The sequence below is a fragment of the Alligator mississippiensis genome, chromosome 4 (genome assembly GCF_030867095.1).
Source record: "Alligator mississippiensis isolate rAllMis1 chromosome 4, rAllMis1, whole genome shotgun sequence".
NCBI classification, from domain to species: Eukaryota; Metazoa; Chordata; order Crocodylia; family Alligatoridae; genus Alligator; species Alligator mississippiensis.
In genome coordinates, this window is record NC_081827.1 from 214,392,235 (window position 1) to 214,413,313 (window position 21,079).

Genomic DNA, 21,079 nt, shown 5'->3' on the forward strand with positions numbered 1-21,079 from the left:
TATCCTCTTCCCTCCTTCTAGGAGAACATGGGTACATCCAGAGGGGGTGCAGTAGCACAGCTGTACCGCCCCCCTTTTCAGAATGGCATATGCCATGGGAGCCTCTGGGGACTTTTTTTAAAGTCCCCAAAGTGGATGAGAATCCCACTTCCTTCCTTCCCTTTCCCTCATCAGCCGCTGCTGCTTTCCCGGCTGTCCTGGGGACAGGGAAACTTAAGAACCACTTTTGCCCATTCCAGTCAGGCTGGGCAGGGTCTCGGCTCAACTGGGACACTGACAGCAGCAGTAGCAATGCGGGGCCAGGGGAGTTACCCCTCTCTGTGCCTGCTCTCAGGGTGACATGGTAGGGTGGGGGAACCTGAGCTCAACTGAGACCCATCACTCCTGCCATAGCCAGTGACTCAGTTGAGCTTAGCCCCTGTGTAGGGAGCAGGCAGGCTTTGCCTGCCCTGAGACAGTAGAGAAAGCAGCAGTGGCAGACAAATGGAGAGGAGGGGATCTGCCTCTGAGCATGGGAGGGTAGGAAGGGATTCTCACCTGCTTTGGCGACTTTAAAAAGTCCATAGAGACTCGCACTGCAAGATCTGCCAGCACTGGTAGGCAGGGGAGGAAGCTAGGAGCAGGGGTGCAGCTATCTCTGCAGCATGGCTTGCTGCTCCTGCATATTTTGCATGGAGTCTGATTTAAGTATACTCTTGATAGCACATATGAGATTTACCCCTCAGGCAACATAATTGGAGATATGCTTAGCTTGTGAATCCTGACAGGGTTTAGATGTGAGGTAGGTGCTAATCTGTTTAGGACTGGAAAGACCTATGTCAAAGTATTGCGAGAAGCATAACTTTAGGCACTTTGGCAAATTCTAATGTAAAAAATGGAGTTTCCTCAAAACTTTTGGCACCTCCAGGGTTAGGTGGCAACTGTGACAGCTGAAGTAGAGTTTAAGCAAGACATAGACACCTAACTGAAAATCCGTTGCCTTTTAAGGACTCATAAATTGATTACCCAAAAATTTTGGCCCTAAAAATGTAATGGTAATTCTATTATTTCCAGTTCACATTTTGTAGGTTGAGTAAAAATAATATACAAAATATTGTGAGGGTTGTAGTTAGCATTTTAAGACAAATTTGCAAAGTTTTATGCATTTAAAAAGTCAACCTGGCTTCAGTGAAAAAGGCAGTATTGTATGATTTCTTTGCAACACTTCCATTGTTCTTTGTTTCTGTTTTGACGCAAGATTTAAAAAGTTGATACAATATGTTATTAGATGAAGAGTAAGTTTCAGAAATAGGCATGCTAAAAATTTAATAGCTATAACAAATGCATGTCTGACATGGTTCAGATGCTTTAGGAATAAAGCTAAAACAAAAGGCTGGTTCTTACTGGTTCAGTTGCCTAGGCCATCCCGAGGTAAACTTGGAAAGTGTAAACAAGGGAAAAGAATTACCCTGTGCTTGTGTCAGCAAGCTTAACTTTGTTTCTCAAGAGCACAAAGTCTTGTATAGCTGCTGGCATGTTTGAAAGAGGGATCCATAAAAGCTTAGCATCCCTGCCCACAGGGTAATGTGTGCAAGGATGAAGGCTTGTTAAAGCATGCTCCATGCACTGAACAACCAAGGAGAGATCTGTGTTCATAGACATCCTGACCAGCTTCCCTTTCCTTGCTGCATCTGTAAAAATCACAGAGAAATACATTTTAGTGGCATGCCCTGGGTGTGAGGAGAGTTGACTCTATTTCCCTCCCTCAATACTTATAAGTATTATTTCCTTTTTTATTTGTAGAATGGCAGAGCCAAATGATCTTTCCGATTCCCCACTAGACAAAGAGGAAAAGCATTTCACTGAAGAGCAGTCAATGAATAGTAATTTGCTGCATAAATGCCCCTTTGATTTCACTTAGTGGAGTAAAACACTATTAACATAAGCAGTGGTGGTAAAACCAGATCCATATTGTCTATAGGAAATCAATTAATCTTCTTGTTGTCTCAAAAGAGGAAACAGACAGAATTTAAACCAAAGACGTAACAGATCTACCTGCTATCTATGTTGCTTCTGGTGTATGACATGACAGTGAATCTGGCTCACTGTTTGATGTGGAGGAAGATCTGAATTGCAATTTGACCAAAGAGATTTGAGAGACAGGGAAAGTCCAAGGATCAGCAGGACACGTTGGGTGCAGCAGTAATCCATCAGATTACCTGATTCTGCACTGGTCTCCAAGCATGTGCATTCAACTGTCCATACATGCTTTAATGACATCTTAGAAAACACTTGCTAGTTTGTGATTGTATCATTTCGTAAAAGGTGTGCACTTTTGTGTGTTTGTTTAAAGCCCAGGTGCCAAACTAAAAATTCAAAATAGCTGAAAGCAGAACAAAATATCGCAGGGAGGAGATAAACTATAATGATTCTTTGCTTTTTTGTGCATAGTCATCGCCTTGACATGGATAAACACTGTAAGCTTATGGTCTAACACCTATGGTGTTCAACTTTTTTCCCTGGTAGGCTGGATGGGCAGTGCCTAGTCTGTCTGTGGGCTGGATCTGGCCTATAGCCCCAGTCCGGCACTTGGGGTGGGTACAGTGGGGCCCCATCCAGCTGTGCGGAGGGGGGCAGCCTGGCCCTGATTCAGCCACATGGGGGGAAAGGGGTGTGGCCCAGCCCCAATTCAGCTATGTGGGGGAGGGTGGCATGGCCTGGCCCCAATTCAGCCATGCAGGGAGAATGAGGCCTAGTCCAGCCTCTAAATCATGCTGTGGGGGAATGGATGGTTGTGGGAATTTGGCAGTGTGGGAGCATGGCAGTATTAATGGCCACTGCTACCCTGCCACCTGTTTTTTCTGATTTGTGGGGAGCCCTGGGGGCCAGATTCAATGAGTTTGTGGGCTGCATTTGGCCAGAGGTTGAGCATCCCTCATCTAACATCAAATTTCAAAAGAGAGTGGTCACTCTATCCAGAAGAGGCTGGGTCATTTTTCCAGTCTCTGGAAGTAGCAAGTACATTTGTCTTTTCAGTACAAATAAGCAGGAAATGTCTTACCTTCCTGTAAATATCCCTCTCCATATTGTTTTTTAATGGCAGGAGGAAGCTGATTCCAAATGGCCTCCCTTTCTTTGATAACCTTTGTTTGGTTGCTTAGTTTTGTGTTGAATAGCCCAGGTTCAATGCAAGAAACCTTAACACCAAATGCGATCATGTCCCGTCTGCAAAAAAAGCCACTTAAAGGTTTCATTATCACTTTAGCTATACTTCTTAACATCTGATATATCGATATCTGTACTAATGCTTCTCCCTCCATCTTTCTAGTTGATTGTACACACTGGGGAGGACAAAGTTTGACTTATCAATAGGTAAAATGTATTCAACATTAAAGTGCTTAGGGAAAAATGCATTCCTTTTACTTACCTAAAAATATTTTGTATGGAAACACACAGGTACAGAAAATGCATAAGATTAAGGAAACTTAGTGCTGTTTGTTGGGGTTTTTTTGAGTTTTGACCAAAAGAAAAAAAGTGCAGGTCATGTCTTATCTTGTCTGTGTTGGTTCACCAGTATTGAAGACTGCCTATTATTATATTTTTTTCACATACAACACATGCTCTTTCCCTCAAAATCAGGGTGTATTAAGTAGGGAAGCTGATTTTCTGCCTATGATAGAAGCACCCTGCCTATGATCTTAGCCCAGGGACAGGCAATTATTTTGGGTGGAGGGCTGCATACTGAGTTTTGGCAAGCCATCGAGGGCCGCATGACAGGCAGCCAGCGGCAGATAAATATTAATTTTCTAAATTTTTAGGGGCCCCGTGGGTCGGATGGAATGAGCTAGCAGGCCGCATCTGGTGTGTGGGCCGCATTTTGCCCACCCCTGTTTTAGCCCTACAGTGCAATAGCTGTTGCATTAGTATTCAGGCAAATGGGAAAGTCAATAAACTTAATGGCTAATTGTTCTCCACAGGTGTTAACAATAGTCTTGTTCTAAGTGCCTTGATGTTCCACTAATCAAGCTAACCTTTTATTAGTGTTTTTTTTTCTGTCAGCTTGCTTTTCCTGGTTGTTCTCCTCCTATTGCAACCCCCTGAAGACTCTAGCATTTTTTTCAGGATCAAAAATCTGCCAATGAAGACCAGTCTTTAGCAGCAGCTAGGGTTTCAGCTTTAGTTGAGCAGGAAAATGAAGGTGACTCAGCTGAAGATTAAGTTCTGACCCTACTCTATATAGCCATAGCTCTGGAAAAAATTGCTGCTGCTTCATTCTGCCTCTCAAAAACAAGGTGCATACTATATTCAGGGGTGTGATATATGTAAAACAATACAGTATGTAAAAGTACTACAGTGCTTCTCTCAGCTTGTATATTCCAGAATAATTTGCCATGTTCTTTCCCCCAAATTCAAGTACCTCCTTTAATTCCCCTACTTCAAAAGAATAATTTCTGAATGACCATGAAGTGGTTTGGGGGGGGGGGGGAGAGGAATAGTTGCATCCAGATCTTTGTTTTGTTAACTTTAACCATAGTGTGTGGTAATTATATTATAAGTGGCTTTTTGGATTGCCTGCAATGTACAGGGGATCTGCAGCTTAAATCATGGCAATTCCATAGCCATCTAGACTCAGTGGGTGTGATTCTCACTTACATCAAAGTAACTTCATTTGTAAGTTTTGTCTACACTGGTGTAATGATGCCAGGTCAGAACACTGGATTCAGCAAGTCTTAATCAAGAGATCAGGGCTAGTCATTCCCTAAATAAATGTCACCTGCAGCAAATCCAGAGCAACACCCTGGTCCTAGCTGAGCTGAGTGTTGTAATCAGTACAGCCAGTCCCTGAAGCTACAGGCAACAGGACCCACGCACTCTAGCCCTTAAAGCCCAGCCTGCAATCTTCTTGTCTGGACAAAAGCGAAAGTTCTTGCTTCTGACCTTCTGTGTGCTTCCTTGATGGTTTGCTAATTTTTGACTCCTGGCTCTGACTCCACCTTCCAATCCTTGTAAAAGCCTTGGCCTTCCCTGACACCAATTTTCTGCTCTTGATTCTGGCTTGGCCTTCAGCTCTGACTTTTGGTTTCTGATCCTGGTTAACCCTTGACTTACTCTGTTTTTGGCTTCAGCTTCTGATCCCAGCCTATCCTGACTTTGGCTACAGCTTCCAAATCCAGTTCTGATGCCAAATCCTTCCATACCCCCATTGGAAAAGATCTGGACTACACCTGTGGTTCAGGTATCTAGCCACTAAGACTGCCCACTCTCCCATGCATACTATTAGGGAGTTTATTGCACAGTGACATAATTATTAATTTACGGTGTGCTTGCTTCTCTACAATAACTTCTCATGTTAATATTTTTAGAGGGAGGTTATTAATGTAAATAGGGTGAGGTAAGCCCTATTTACACAAAGGTTCTCTTAGCAAGAATGAAGTGTTCTCAAGTAGAAGTAGTGCAAAGTAGCGAGTACACTGTAGATGCACTCCTGGTTTATCTTGCATAACTGCCTCATCTACTTGAACCCTTATTTAGATTATCCAATTAACAAAAATAAGGGAATCAAGCCTCTGTTTTGAGCTGATGCACTATTTAGTTTAACCTAGGAAGGACTTCAAACACATTGGAAGATGCAAGCACAATTCAGAAAGATCTTGACAGATTGGAAAGTTGGGCTAGAGCTAACAGGATGCAGTTCAATGCAAACAAATGTAAGGTGCTACACCTTGGAAGGAATAATCAAAAACACAAGTATAAAATGGGTGACACTTGGCTGGCTGGCAGCACTCTGGAACAGACTTGGGACTCTGGTAGATCACAGGCTCAATATGAGTCTGCAGTGTGATGCAGCAGTGTAAAAGCTGAATGCAGTTTTGGGACACATCAATAGAAACATTTAGGTGCAAGACATGGGAGGCAATAGTGTCTCTCTACTTGGCACTGGTTAGGCATCATATGGAGTACTCTGTGCAGTTCTGGGCTCAATATTTGAAAAGGAAATGTAGAAGTTACAGAGGGTCCAGAGGTGGTCAGCAAAGATGATCAAGGGCTTGGAAAGCACATCATATGGGGAGAGGCTGAAGGAGGTAGGCATATTCAGCTTGAAAAAATGCTCTTAAGAAGGGATATGATAGCAGGCTTCAGATACTTGAAGGGCTGCCATAAAGAAGGAAAGCACCTTTTCTCTCTTACTGAAGAGAGGAAGACATGGATCAAAGACTTGAAGTTGCAGCAAAGTAAGCTTAGATTGGATATCCGAAAAAACTTCTTCACTGTTAGAACAGTGCGGCAGTAGAATGGATTGCCTAGGGAAGTTGTGCATTCTCCATTGCTGGGGGTGTTCAAGAAGAGGTTGGACAGTCATTGGTCAGGGATGATCTAGGCATAGCTATGTCATATGCCATGGCTATTTCCCATTCTTCTAGGCTTTGCTGGTTGCCCCCTTCCCGACTTTCTACTAAATGTATCAGAGTGTTTTTAAGCTTTCTTTAGAGGCATTAGGTGTTAGTAATAGCCAAAGCTGGGGATTTTGACTGGGGTGTGCCAATGCTTCTGCTGGGACCAAAGCCAGAGGTCCTTGCCTGGGGGGGCCCCTCCACTCAGGGTCAGACCAATTGCCATATTCAGGGTCAGGAAGAATCTTTACCCCATGATCAAACTGGTATGGACTGTGGGGGTTTTTGCCTTCTTCTGTATCCAGGGGCATGGCATAGACTGGCAAAGTTTCATAGGAACAAGGCTGCTATGGTTCCCCAGCTTTACCTGTGGCAGGTTAGGGTGTTAGGCCTGTGTCATGTCAGAGTCGACAGTAGTCTTACGTAGAGTTTAGATTATGGATTGTATAGGATGGTTTGGGTAGGGATGGTCCTGCCTCAGGCAGGGGGTTGGACTAGATGACCTTTGGAAATCCCTTCCAGCCCTACTTTTTCAGGATTCTATAATATGTATTATTTCATCACAGTTAATACCTTAGGCTGTCATTAAATCCTTCCAGCCCATACTTGGAAGGAAAATAGCCACCGCCATTCACTGTCAGACGACCTCCAATGCTGGATATGTTGACTATCCTCCCTTTAGCTTTTTTAACTAAGGGAAGCATGTTTAATGTAACATTTATAAGGCCAATTAAATTAACTTCAATTGGTGCTCTGAAATGTTCAATCTTCAACCAGTCTGTAGGAGCTGTTGGTCCCATGATCCCAGCATTGTTGATAAGCCCCCAAAGACCTGCATAGGAACAAAAAATAAAAGGAGTGAATTATGAAGTAAATTTTTATCTCTGTAAAGATAAGTCAAGTGTGCTGAGAACCAAATGAGAAAGCATGCATATATGAGCTGTCTTCGTAGCTCCTATAGCCTACATAATTTTTCTAGCACATCACTGCCACACTTTGCATTTCACTTCAATTACATTTTCCTACTTTGACTCTTAAAAGTGAGTAAGTTGGATGTTGGACATCACAGACAATTGAAAGTTGCAAGAGGAGGAAGTATATCAGAGAATAAGAACCAGGAAGCTGAAATATCTTTAATGAAAGTAAGAGTAAAATATCCTGAATATCAGGGAGAGATGAAGAAGTTTGTTTAATATAAGAATTGAACCAAAACAGAGTTCAGTCTGTCTGAAAGATGTGAAGCATATTGATATCAGGGTTTTTTTATTCACTGCTAGTGAAGTTGTAGGATGAGGATTGGGAATCCTAATGGTCATAGTCTCAAAAGTAGCTCCTGATGATTTTTTTTTTGACAAATAGAGAATTCACTGAAAAATTAAGGGTTTTATGGTGGTGGCAATGTGGGAGGGGTGATCTAAAACTGTTGGCAAAGAGTTTTGCTACCCTAAAAATAAGGGGGGAACTGAAAATCTTGAAATACTCAATGGAGACACTTTAATTGAATTAAATATTTCATTTTTGGAAATGCCAAAGTCCTTTGACCTTTTCCAAAAAAAAATGGTTGACTTTTGATTTTGAAATGACACTTTATTTATTTTTTTAATTTTTAAGCTAAAAACTGACCTGAATTTTATTTCAGGTTAAACCAAACATTTCTGATTGACCCAAAATAAGTTTCTATACACACACCCACACACATAAATTGTCTGTGTTCTGTAGAAGTGCTCCTTCCAACCCTTAGTTAAACTAGCCCAGCCTGAAGAAGGAGAACATTGGGAACCTGTAAGCCATGGGGCGGCCAGCACCACAGCACAGCTCCTAGCTCCAAGCATTAGTATATAGGCACTTGAGCCCTGAGACTGGTGCCTTTGCTGCCCCCCCGCTCCAAGTCCCAAGGGGCCCCTTATTTCCTACCTTCTCGTTGCTTACCTGTGCTGTGGCTCCTGGGTTTGATGGTGCAGTTCTTGAGGAAGTCTTCTTCCAGGTGGCTCATAAAAAGGTTGGCATACTGTGGGGCCATTTTAGTGCCCATAGCTGTTCCCATCATCTGGAGGAAGTGTTGATTATTAAAAGTGAAATTGTTGTGTGTGAGGATGAAGTGTATAAGCTCAGTAATATCTTTGGGTCTGTATTCTGAATTGTAATCTTGTTCCTGTAAATATGTAAGGCAGGCTTGGATGCCATCCTGGTGTGGGATGTTGGTATATAGGCTGGTAACGTCCATGGTGGCTAGGAGTGTGTTGCTGGGAAGGTGGTCTGTTTTTAAGTTTCCATAGCAAGTCTGTAGTGTCTTGGACAAAACTTGCTCTGTGGGTGACAAGCGGTTTTAGGATGGATTCAACGAAACCTGATATTTCCTCAGTTAGGGTCCCATGGTTGGATATGATAGGTCTGCCAGGGTTCCCTTGTTTGTGGATTTTAGGGAGCATGTAAAAAGTCCCCGGGTTAGGTAGCGGGGGGATCAAGGTCTGTAGTTTTTCTTGTAATCTTGATGGAAATGATTTGATGGTATTGTTGAGTTTTTTTTGGTGAAAAGGGGAGTAGGATCTTCTTATAGTTCTTTGTAGTAGGTGGTGTCAGAGAGCTGTCTGTTGGCTTCCTTTATGTAATCCTCACAGTTTAGGATGACTGTGGCTCCTCCTTTGTCTGCTGGTTTTATTACTATTTGGTGGTTAGATCTTAGAGATCCTATGGCCTTTTTCTCTGGTAGAGAGGTTGTGGTGGTGGCGTGTGTTGCTGATTATTTCATTGTTCATTCTTTCCCTGAAGCAGTCAATGTAGCAGTCAAGGTTAGGGTTTTGTCCACTGAGAGGTGTCCAGTATGATTTTTTGGGGGGGTTTTGGCATTGATCCTTTCCTGAATGTTGTCAGAGGATGAGTTGTCGTTGGGAGTGGGTTCAGTTTGGTCGTGGAAATATTCTTTGAGGCGCAGGCGTCGGAAGAATTCTTCTAGTTCTCCACATTGAAGTATTTTATTAGGGTATTTTTCTGGACAGAAATTTAGGCCTTTAGAAAGGACAGATTTTTCAGTTTTGGTAAGCGTGTGTGTGGAGAGATTGATAATATTTGTGGGTTGGTTGCTGCTTTCAGTTTCATCAAGTCTGAGGTTGGAATGTTGTAAGGTGTTGGTGTTGTTCCTCTGATGGTTGTTTTGTGGATGGGGAGCTTGTTCTTGGAGTATGTACCCGCCTCCGCTCTACCAGGTGTTCCCGCGAGGTCTTTTGCCCGGGCCCAAGGTTTCATGCGCCCTGGCTTCGTGAGTGCACCCCAGAGGTTACCCCTGCTGGTATCAGGGGGACCCCTGAACTCGCCTGCCACGACTTTGATGGTACCTTCAGTGGGGGGTCCACCCTTGGGGTATCCACCGGTGTCGGCGCATTCCTTGGCGGGTAACCTCGGGGCTCCATCCTCCCCTACACCCTGGCCACTCGCCACCTTAGGCTTTTCCTCCTATGGCCTCAACGTCGTTCCTGGCTTGCCACCCTCTCGCCTCAATACGCCGGCCATCAACAACGGTCTTTGGGCTGGGTGTACTGCCTATAGGGACGCCAGCCTGGTCCCTCTGGCCTGGTACCTGCGTTCCTCCGGGGGTCCACGAGATCGCCGTATCTCCCGCCGGCTCTCCTCTGTATGGGGCACCCGGTTACCTCACCGATGCCCTCTTTCTCGATGCAGCTGGCCTCTCTGACGCTCCTGCCGCTCCTGCCGCTCATGCTGCAGCTGCCTTCGCTATCAGCTCTGCGGCCTGGGATCCAGCTAGCTCCTCCCCCGGCCTTCTTGCCGGTGCAGCAGCTGGTTCCTTCCCCAGCTAGGCTGCCTGGGGCCCTCTCTGCCCTTTCTCCGGCTCTATCACCGGCGTTGCCGCTGGCTCCTTTCCCGGCTACGCTGATTAGGGTCCTGCCAGCTCCTCCTCCGGTCCTGCTACCGGCGCTACCACCAGTTTCCCCACCGGCTAAGCCGATAATCACAGTGCTGGCTTTTCCACCAGCCTTGCTGCCAGCTGCTCTGCTCCATCTCTCGGAGCCGGGTCTGACTCCACCTCCTTCCCTCCCGCACTCCGCGGGTGGCTGCTGACTCCCCGCTCACTGAGGCTTCCCGCTCCAGCTTCCTTCATCCAGCCACCCTGTTGCCTTGGCGGGGCCACCTTTTGTTCCTCCCGGAAGGCGTCCCCCGCCCCCGCTGCTTTGCCGCAGCCGGATAAATGCCCGGCTGACAACCCGTGCTGACGTTCTCGGCGCGTGGGCCTCCCTCAGCTCTTCTGGCCCTGCAGGAGGTAAGCGGGACCCTTTGCTGCCCCGGGGGCCTTCCGGCATCCAAGCTCCCCTGGGACAGAGTAATTTGTTCCATGCCATTTGTTTCTTTTTCTATTTGAAAATGGTCCACAATCAGACCCTAATTTTCTAAAATATTCTTGCTATTCAAAATTACTTACTAAATAATTCCTAGTCTGTCAGTGGTTTGGGAGCAGCTCGTTATGATTATTTGCTATGCAAAATGAAATTTGGTTAATTCTATACAGGTTCAGTTTTTGTTTCTGTTTTCTTATCAGGCACTTCATCCTGAGAGTAATAAGAACTCTGGTACTAATTCCCTTATGCATGCATATAAGCACGTGGTTAATTTTAAGTACAAGAACTGTACCATGAAAGTCAATGGAACTAGATTTCTATTGTGAATATATGCATTTGCAAATTCACTTTTCAAGAACCTCCCCCCAAAAGTACTTAGAGTTAGCTGTACACACAGTTCTTTCCAGGGAACTCTTCCATTAGAATATTTGTGAAAAGAAGCACAAACACAGTAAAAAAACCCAAAACATTTTTCAAATCATGATCTTTTGAAATGTTTATCTATTGACATTAAACACTTTGCAGCTGTTCTGTCACTCACCTTCTGACCCAACTTCAGCTTTTACCCTCTCAGCAACCTTCTTCACATTGTCTGAATCTGTCACATCCAGCTGCAGTGTTTGGAGCCTCTCTGAGGATGCTGCTTTTAGCTCTTCTGCTCCTGTTTCAGTCAGACAACTGGCAAGAACTCGAAATCCTTTCTTATCAAAAGTCCTTGCTGCTAGATTTCCAAATCCTGTGTCACATCCAGTGATGAATATATATTTGCCTGTTAGATTTGTAATCTTTGACCTGTCTCTTCCTCTCCAAACCCACCACCAATAGCAGATGGCAAGGATGGCTATTATGTAGAAAAACATTTTTAGTAAAGATGTCAGGACACTTTGCTCCTGAAATAAAAAGGAACAATGAAAAGAGGCTTTTCTGTCTTTTTTTTTTTTAATTAATTCAAACAGCTCTGTTCTAAGGAGTGCCCAAAACCCTGCTGAGGTTGTCTCCTCAGGGCTCTACACCAATATGATTTTTGCTTTTCTTAGATGAAGGCTAATTTGGGATTGCCTAGAACAAATACACACAAAGATCCTTATTCCTTTTTGATTATCAGAGGTCTAAAGTATGTTTTGGATACAACTAGGGCACATCTACATGAGATGCTACTGCACAGTGGTTACTGTGCATTTATTTAGTATTTGTATAAGCAAGCACTAAATAAATGCACAGTAACTGAAGTTACTTGGCAGTAACACCACTGATCATCTTTTATGTGATGCTACTGCACATAGCCTAATACTGCTGCACAGTAGAGTCTCAGCATGGTTTTTGCCATGCGATGCTACTGCACAGTAGTATCAGGCTACTGCACAGTCAGCATCTCATGTAGATGAGCCCCTAGAGTAAAGAAAGGTAGCAAAAAGTAAAGATTTGCAGAGCCTTCTGTATGGAAGGAAACTTAAAATGACCAGATGGTGCAAAAAGGGCAAAAAGCTGTGTATAAATGGCTGTGGAAGGTCTGTCAAGAGACAGAAGTGCCCACAGCCTCTCTCTCTGCTGTAGGTGCAGTGGAAAAATGGGGGCAAGGACATCTTAAAATAGATCAGCTAGAATAAATTACCACCTCATTATAAGAAGTTTGAGAGAGGAAAAAAAATCACAAAAAGAGAGTGTTTGCTATAATATGGGTTAATTTGCTGCATCATAATAATGAAAAAATATCAGTTCCTGCTATCAGGATTGTTAAAGTTTGTTATAGTGAGGTTGTACTGTACAGTGATTCAGTGTACTCCCAAGGGAAGTACAGGCTGCATTCCTATGGTGTTGCAGCTAGAATTTCAACCTGCCTTTTTTCCAGTGGAGTAACAAGGAAGCAAGAAACAGTATTGTCACTTGCTCCCTCAAGGAATAAAATCCCATCAGCACAGTGACTGTTTTGTCTTCTGTATTTACAAAGAATTTTACCATATTTTGAGCTCCACTGCAGCAATAACAACGACAGTTAGTAGTGTTACTGTTGTTGTTAATTATGATAGCTGTAATAGACTTCTATGGAAGTGTGACTTCTCTAGTGAAAACTAATTGTTTGTGCCTTCTTGTTGAGGCCCATGACACAGGACACAGGAGACACTCAGAGCCTTGTTACACTGCACTGAGCCGCACAAATGTTGATTTCTGTTAGTGCCATCTCGAGTCACACATTCAGGCCAGGAGGGTGAACAATGGTGGGCTTTCACCCCCAAAGTCCCACCCCTATCTGTGGTAGAGGCTTGTCTCTATCGATCTAGGTGTCGTCAGTCTCTGGAGCTCCTCCTACTCACCTGTCTGAGTGGCTTTTTTCCTTTTCTTCCTTTCTTACTCTATCTTCTACACCGAGACAGCTTTAGCACCTCGGCTAACAAGCCGAAGTCCACCGCAACGTCTTGCTGGCCCCTCCCACACGGCCGCGATCTCGCTTGCCATGACTTGTTGTTACAGGAGAAAATAGAATGCTGGGGTGTGTGTGTCTTGAGGCTTTGGCTCTTGCAATTTGTCTTAATGTAGTGAGGGCTCCACCAACCCCTACACCCGCACCCATTCCACCGGGTGGTAATTCAGTTGTCTCTGCAATCTGCCTTTGAGCAGTGCAAAAAAAAATGCTCCTTGGGTCTCTGGGTCTGGCCAATCAGTATCCCCGATGGGCCCAGTTGTATCTCGCCTGGCTGGAACCTGGCACAGACCTGCCAGTAATCCTAGCCAGTCTTTTTCCTGGTTTATTGTCCTGATAGTTATAAACGCACTATCTGGGGTGACTTTTCTCTCACAAAAAAGAGAACAAAAAAACCAAATGGGCCCTTCTTCTGCCCTTATAGTCGCAACTTTGCGGTACCCTTTTTCTTCAGCTCTGCTATTAGGGTCTTTATGGTACCGTCTAACTGCCTCATGGCAGTTTCTGTTTCTCTCTGGGCACTTCCTTCAGGGTTCTCTCCCCCAGCAGCTCCCTCCACAGAACTGCTTCCCTTAAGCCCGGTCTCCCTTGCTTCCTCAGTGCCTCCGGCTCTCCCTGCCATCTCGCTGCCTGAGTCAGTCACTTCTGGTTTCCTGTGTCCCCCTTTTGCCTGTCCCACGTCTCCTTTTATCCTGGAGTTCCAGCTGACTCCCCCTCCCCTCCTGAAACACCGGGTGAAGAAGGAGCCCTGCGGAGTTCTTTGCAACACAGGTGGGGCCATTTTACTTCTCTGGGGCTCTTCTCGTTCCTCACAGAGGGGCCTTGTCATGGGATGGGGTCCCTAAGGATGGTCGTGATGTCCTAAGGCCCCTCAACCATGCCAATTTGGCCCACTGGGCACCCTCAGTTCTCACCCTCCAGGTTTTTGATGGAAATATAAAAATAGGGAGGCTGCCTTTAAGTCATCTTAGACACGGTTTGATGGACTCTCTGAACCCTGTGGGTTCCCAGACCCCTTGTGGGTCCCAATTCACAATGTGTGTTTTTGGGGACACCCTAGCTTTATGGGCTATGTGCATGGCTCCAACTGCCCCTTTACCATACCCCAAGCCTTGCAGATGGCATTGACAATATTGGGTCTGCGCCTTGCTATGAATTGGCCCCCTTGTCCTCTCTGGGCTCTCCGTAGCCCAGTCTCTGCGCCTCACTGGCACCTGGGCTCTCCACAGCCCTGTCTCTGCGCCTCACTGGTGCTTGGGCTCTCTGCACCCCTAGTGTTGCGCCCTCTCTCACGCCGGGGTCTGTGCACCGCAAATGCCATGTCCTCTCTGGCACCGGGGTCTGTGCACCCTGTCACAACCCAATTAAATTGTGCCCATGCCACTTAGCAAGAGATACCATTCAAATCATCTTCATTTTGACGATTAAGGGTTAAAAAACTTCCCTGCCAAAAATTCCTTGAAACAAAACGCGGCCGGAGTACTGTAGATAATTGGTCAGCTGAAATAAAAAGCGAGGGGAAAATATATATAATTGGTCAAAAATTAAGCGTAAGCTCCTCACACGTAGCACACACGTAACAGGTAGAGAAACCTAACCCACTACCTTGTAACTTGAGGAGACAAAGAGCTGCCACCTGCCAAAAAATTAAAGATTCCATATAACGGTTCACGATTGGGTATCTCTGTCAAACACCTCTGCCTATAAATAGTTTAACAGTTTCCGCCCAAGGCGGAGAACTCTGGGGAGCTCTAAGGAGACACCTGTGCTCGTCACCAGAGAGTTGGGAACTTGATCAATTCCCAAACAATCATCCCCGCCATCGTAAAATATTGGCGTAGAAGTCTTGCAAGCCCGACCGTTCGTTCCGGTGCCTCATCCGTCATTGCCTAGTTGTAACCTGAATGCGTGAGTGTACTCAACTTTGTAACCGAAGCTGTAACGGAACAAAGGCTGTCGCCTGCGTCGTCATCATTATCTAGGCGACGTAAGTAAACAAACTCCTGTAACCTACACGTGTCTGTGCCTGGTTAATTCCACTCCATCCATCAATTACCCGCCTGCCGAGTTCAAAATCTAAACACTCCGGTGTGAGTCAGACGGCTGCCGGTGGCTGCTCTGATTCACAACACACCCCAAATGCCGCACCCTCTCTGGCGCTGGGGTCTGTGCACCCCAAATGCCGCACCCTCTCTGGCACCAGGGTCTGTGCACCCCAAATGCTGCACCCTCTGTGGCACTGGGGTCTGTGCATCCCAAATGCCGTTTCCTCTCTGGCACCGGGGTCTGTGCACCCCAAATGCCGCAACCTCTCTGGCGCTAGGGTCTGTGCACCCAAATGCCACGCCCTCTCTGGCGCCGGGGTCTGTGTACCCCAAATGCTGTGTCCTCTCTGCCACCAGGGTCTGTGCACCCCAAATGCCGCACCTTCTCTGGCACCGGGGTCTGTGCACCCCAAATGCAGCACCCTCTCCGCCTGCCTCGCATGTGAGTGCTTGATTGCGCCTGCTCCTGCCTGCAGGCTGTTTACTGCCTGCTCAATCCCCTTTGAGTGACAGGCACAACCTGTTCCCTGTCATGCCCCTCCTCCTGAGACTTCCCCTCAGCTCCTCCCACCCCCAGGGCTCCCTCCCTGCCCTGCAGGGTCCCCCCACCCTCCTCAATACCTGCCTAATTGTAGCTGCCTGGCTCTGTCCCAGTGGAGCAGACAGGGATGGGTTTAACTTCCCTGGACAGGCACAGAGCAGCAGCAGTGGTCAGGCAAGCAGGCAGGTTAACTCTTCCCTGCCTGCTCCCCTGTGACAAACAATGTGGGTAGCCACAAGTGAGTGCAGGTGGGGAGGGGCAGTAAACAGGGGGCTGGGGAGAGTTGAGGGGAGAGGGGGCAGTGGGCCTGAGCCAGGCCAGCAGGGAAGGGGAGGTGGGTGGGGTGTTTACACTAAGGTGTAGTCTAGCTTTACTACACATTTGTGTAACACAGTGTGGGTAGCACGGATCAGAGATCACCCTAATTAAAACTAATTTCAGATGTTAATGCGTGAACAGTCAAGGGGTTAAGAGCTCCAGGAGCCACCCAAAATTACCATGTAACAAGGCCTTTAATAAACTTCCCTGGGAAGAACTTCTAAACATCTGAAAAAAGAGTAACACAGTATTTTTAATGCATTACAATTAGACAATATTCCTCTATGCAGCAAGAAGCCATAGAAATTACATTTATTCTGGCTAAATTCACAGTCTGGCCAAGAACTGTACAAAAGTAAACCACATACACTTACCCTGGTGTGCCATTAAGTATCATGGTAGGGAAGAAGGCATCTTTGCTTTATGTCCTGGCCCAAAGAAGGTGAGTAGAGCCTGTCAATCACAAGGTTCTAAACTATTTGCTCCTCATCTAGGCTGTTTCTGAGGTGTCAGCTAGTTCTGAAGTGCAGTAAGAATGAAGTGCCTAGCCACTGCATTTGCGGAAATGTCTTGGTTTACATTATATAACAGAAGGTATCATGTTATGTAACTGTGGCAGCTGGAGCTAAGACTCCGAATGAAGCAGATCTCTGTCAAGTACCTAGTCCAGGAGTCACACTAAGACACCATGTGATACCAAGGGGAAGATCATTAAAAAGTAATAAAACACCCGGAGGAGGAAAATGGAGTGGTTAAAGCTCCACGGGAGCAGAGACTCTCTGGAAATCTGGAAAGCAACTGGAGGAAGTTCAGAGTGCTTCATTCTGCATCTGTAAGCAGCACGTACCAGTAAAAGGGGAAGATAAGCCAAGATAGCCTTTTTTGTGACAGAGAGTGGTTTGGATGCAGCTGACGTGTTAAATAAATGTCAGTTAAGCTTGCTTAATAACTATTCTCCAACCATTTGGGTTGGTCTAATAAAAGATATCAAATTCACCCAAGGAACCTTGTCTGCCAGTTAACTTCAGAGAAGTTTAACTGCAAAACTGTAATACAGAAATGTGAGCCGTACTGCATTGCAGTTAAAAAATAAACATGAAATATATGTTTTTAATTAGAGAGATGAAAGGCAGGTGATACTACAGACAAGTCAGTGTCTTATCTAAGGCTGAAGAGTCAGTCTTGCAATTTTGGGGGGAACTAACCACAATCCTTACCAGAGACCAGATAGACACTGAGCGATTCAGAATTAACTCTTGGCAAGGCAGTTATAATTTATGAGATCCCTTCCAGTCCTTCTCCTGAAGTCCCTTCTATCTTTATCAATCAGATATATTTATTGCAGGGGCCGCACACTAAAATAACTGAGGAAGGTTTTAAGGATGTCTTCTAGGAGGAGTATACAATATGGGAATAGCCAGGGTAATATGAGTGGCCTGGCAACTCACAGTCAGTTGCACTAGACATTTACCTCAGCAAGTCAGCCAGGCTGTGTATGCGTTGCAGCAACCCTCCATTGCAAAATGTCACTTGTAAGTGGCCTCCAATAGACACTGGGTTGTGTACCTCAGTCCCAGGAACTAGGGAAGCTCTTAACAGAATATGTAACAGAACTACGAGAACCTACAGTTCAGCCCACCAGGAAAGTCCTCCTCTCCTTATGATCCCTAAGAATATTCCCTTTGCTATAAAGTAACGAAATAGACTTATGACACTGGGAATCTTTCAGCAAAAGGAAATGTCAACAGTGGTTACTTTTGGTAGTCCATATTATTGTAAAAGATGTTTGTGTATTTATAGACCTGAAAAAAAAAATTATGTAAAAGGGAACATTTTTCACTAACTATAAGAAACACAGAGGGAGATGGCAAATATATATATATATATATACTTTATAAATATAAATTATTTATAATTATAAATTATGTGTGGACAGTCATTAGAGAGACTGACATAATCCCAGAGACTTAACCTGTTTGTTGTGTTTACTGTACCAGTTACTTACTTCCCACTTCAGTATGAATTTTTTTTTAATGATATGAAATGAAAATGGATTCTTATACGTAAAACAGTTTTTCACTAGCAAACAAGTATCCAAATTAGCTTGCCAAAGACTCGCTTCCCTGTTCTTAGCTGGCAAAGCAAAGTGGAAAATGATGCTATATGTTTTCTGCTGTTCTGTCTGGAATATTTCATTTTCTTCTTCAGAATCATGCATTGATGAATAAAATGTTACAAATGCATAATAGCATATCACAGAACTGACATCAATTCCATTTTTGCACAACAGACAAGAACAGAGTAAAGTATGTGTTGAACAAAGGAAATACTAAATATGTCTAGTAAAGTGATCACCAAGGAAAAAGTGAAGGGAAACTGTTCGTACTACACCCTGAACCAAGTAGAATTTTGAAGCATTCACTGTACCATGTTACGTGGCAGGAACCTAACATTTATGCCAGCCTTGTAATAATGTTGCTACTTTTAATTCAAATGGAATATAAGATTTTTTTCCCCCAGTATGGAAGCACAGTAAATAGAACAAGTTTCTGTCTCTCAGTCAGTTATCAGAAGATAGAAAGGGAGAATGTTATTTTCCCTAAAGATTACAAAACATGGAAGTATTTCCTTAACAGCTCTAAAATGCCAAATATCACAAAATTAGAGCTCTGGAGACACCTTTTCTTAACTAAAAATTAATCAGATTTAGGACATTTCCTTATAAGAATTTACGTTATAATGAAAAGCAGCAGCATGTTTGATCAGAAGATTAAGTAAAATATTTACATGATAAGTTGATTGATCACTTGGTGTAAATAAAATAAAATTACTGCAAGCTAGTTATTTTCTTTCCTTTTTTGGTTGCTTACCCATATTGAAGGAGGGACTGCTGAATGAGAAACACCCTTTGACTGTTGAAAAAACTGAGGACAGCAGCTTTGACTCAAATAGTGTATATGTTATTACACCATTGGATGCATATAATTACTATTACTTCTTTATTTCATGCTTATTAAGTATTAGGTTTCACATACTCAGAGATCATTTTGCTTTTTGAAATGGAGAAAAATAAGCCATATTGGGTGCATCTACAGGTTTAATTAATGCACATGAATAACCTCTGGAGCTTATTGCTCCTGGACATGCCCTTTGAACATGAGCCTGAGAGCAATAAACTCCAGAGCAATAAGTTCTTGAGTTTAATTTTGTGCACCATATTGAGCTGGGTCATAACTATTCTGGCTGGCAGCCTGAGGCTGCTCCTCCTAACTCAGTGTGCTGCAGAGGGGCTGGCTGGGGCAAATGCGTGCTTCAGTGTGGGGCTAGCTGGCAGGCAGCTAGCAGGAGCAATGTCCCAGCCCCCTCCAGGACACAGCTGTCTTCTGGCCCTATGCAACCTGCCAGCCTCTGGGCTAGCGCCCAAGGGGAGCCTAGACCTCCCCCTGGCTGCTGCTGGGGGCCAGTGCAGAGCTGGTGGGGGCAGGAGCAGACTGCTGCCATAAGCAGCAAATCTGCTCTTGCTTCTTGGTGTGTGTAGGTGTTTGCTCAGAGTAGATTCACTCTCAAACTTTTTGTACCAGGACCCATTTGTAAATATAGATGGCCAGTCCTGACTCAGTAAATAGTTTAAGTAGAAACAGTCCCTTGGCCCTGGTGTTGCCCCTCACTCCCAATCCACTGCCCCCCAGCCACAGGCCCCATTCCCCAGTGGGTGGGGTAGGGGGTGGGTGTGTGATGCATAGGGGTGGTCCCCAAGCAGCCCCTTGCAGGGTGGAACTCTGCCAGCCTGCAAAGGAAACCCACAGTTTCCCCATGTTTTTTCTCATTTAAAGGATAATCCATTTTAAAGTTTGTTTGCAACCCTTTCATATATTCTTGTGACCAACTTTTGGGTCATAACCCATGGATTGAGAAACGCTGCTCTAGAGTAAACTTACCCTAGAGTATTTGCATGTGTAGATGTGCCCAGAGTATAGAAGTGTAAAGGTGGAAATAGTGTATTTACTTTATGTTGGGCAGCCAGTTAATTTTCATTTACTCAGTTTTCTTTTTATGTATGCAGTCCACTAATTTTTGCTGATCCTAGCAAAGCCTCATTAAAGTCAGAGGGAATTTCATTGTTAGATAAATAATTAAAGAAAAAACAGCAGTGTGGAAAAAAGAGATGGTAAGAAAGTATGTGTTTTGTTTACTTTTTCCCTAGGCCATAGATTTTGTATATAAAAATTACTAGAACAAATCAACTGTCATTTTCAAAAGTGGAAAGATAGGAATGAACTCTCTTGACATGCACAGTAATGACAGTGGGGTCATTCATTTTCTAAGCCAAAGTTGCACTGAAATCACACCCAGGAATTAAAAAATGCAGTAAAAGCATGTCTTGGCAATACTCATCCTATGCCCACTCTTTTTAAAAGTAATATTATTATTTTCACTTCAGTGTTAGAAGCTATTACTTGATATTACTATTGATAAAAATATTATAATCACCTGTGCATATAGCTTTGTTGCAATATCAATTGTAACACACACTTGGAGTATACACATGATGATATACCCCACAAACTCAGATCATATCTAAATATGTTTTGGGGGAGATGGGGGCATGGGAGAAAACTCACAAAAATTCCATGCCCTAGTTATAATTGCTGTGTTAAAGTTGCACGCATACAGGGAATTGGATTGAAGTCTACTCTAAAATGTGGTCCTTTGTGTATTTCCAAATGGTTGAGTGAGTATCCCGCAAGGGAAACAGGCTAAATCTTCTGAGCTTGTATATAAATAAATAAAATCTCTCTCTGTTCCTTCAGTTTTCCCTTGACTCTACATCTGAATTCTTGACCAAAAAGCCCTAACCTGAGGTCAGGTCCTGAGAGGTGGGAAATTCTCCAAAATAGATTTGGCCAGGATTGGCATGCAAAGGAGTCCTAACAAAAGATGAGCATAGTTCTACCCAACCTGGCCTCCTTCCGACTGTAGGCCTGATGCTGCAATGAACCAGGGCTCATGTTTTACTTTGTTTAGTACTTTTATTT

General features: G+C 44.3%; 1 protein-coding gene across 1 annotated transcript; it reads right to left on the reverse strand.

Moving 5' to 3' along the window:
- Window positions 1–1,108: 1,108 nt before the first annotated feature.
- On the reverse strand, window positions 1,109–16,621 carry DHRS9 (dehydrogenase/reductase 9). Its single transcript, XM_006274735.4, has 5 exons — window positions 16,418–16,621; window positions 11,262–11,610; window positions 6,945–7,203; window positions 3,041–3,204; window positions 1,109–1,670 (listed from the first exon to the last, which is right to left on the reverse strand). The coding sequence occupies exons 2-5, from the start codon at window positions 11,578–11,580 to the stop codon at window positions 1,444–1,446; spliced, it is 969 nt and encodes a 322-aa protein (XP_006274797.1). The 5' UTR covers window positions 11,581–11,610; window positions 16,418–16,621; the 3' UTR covers window positions 1,109–1,443.
- Window positions 16,622–21,079: the final 4,458 nt, after the last annotated feature.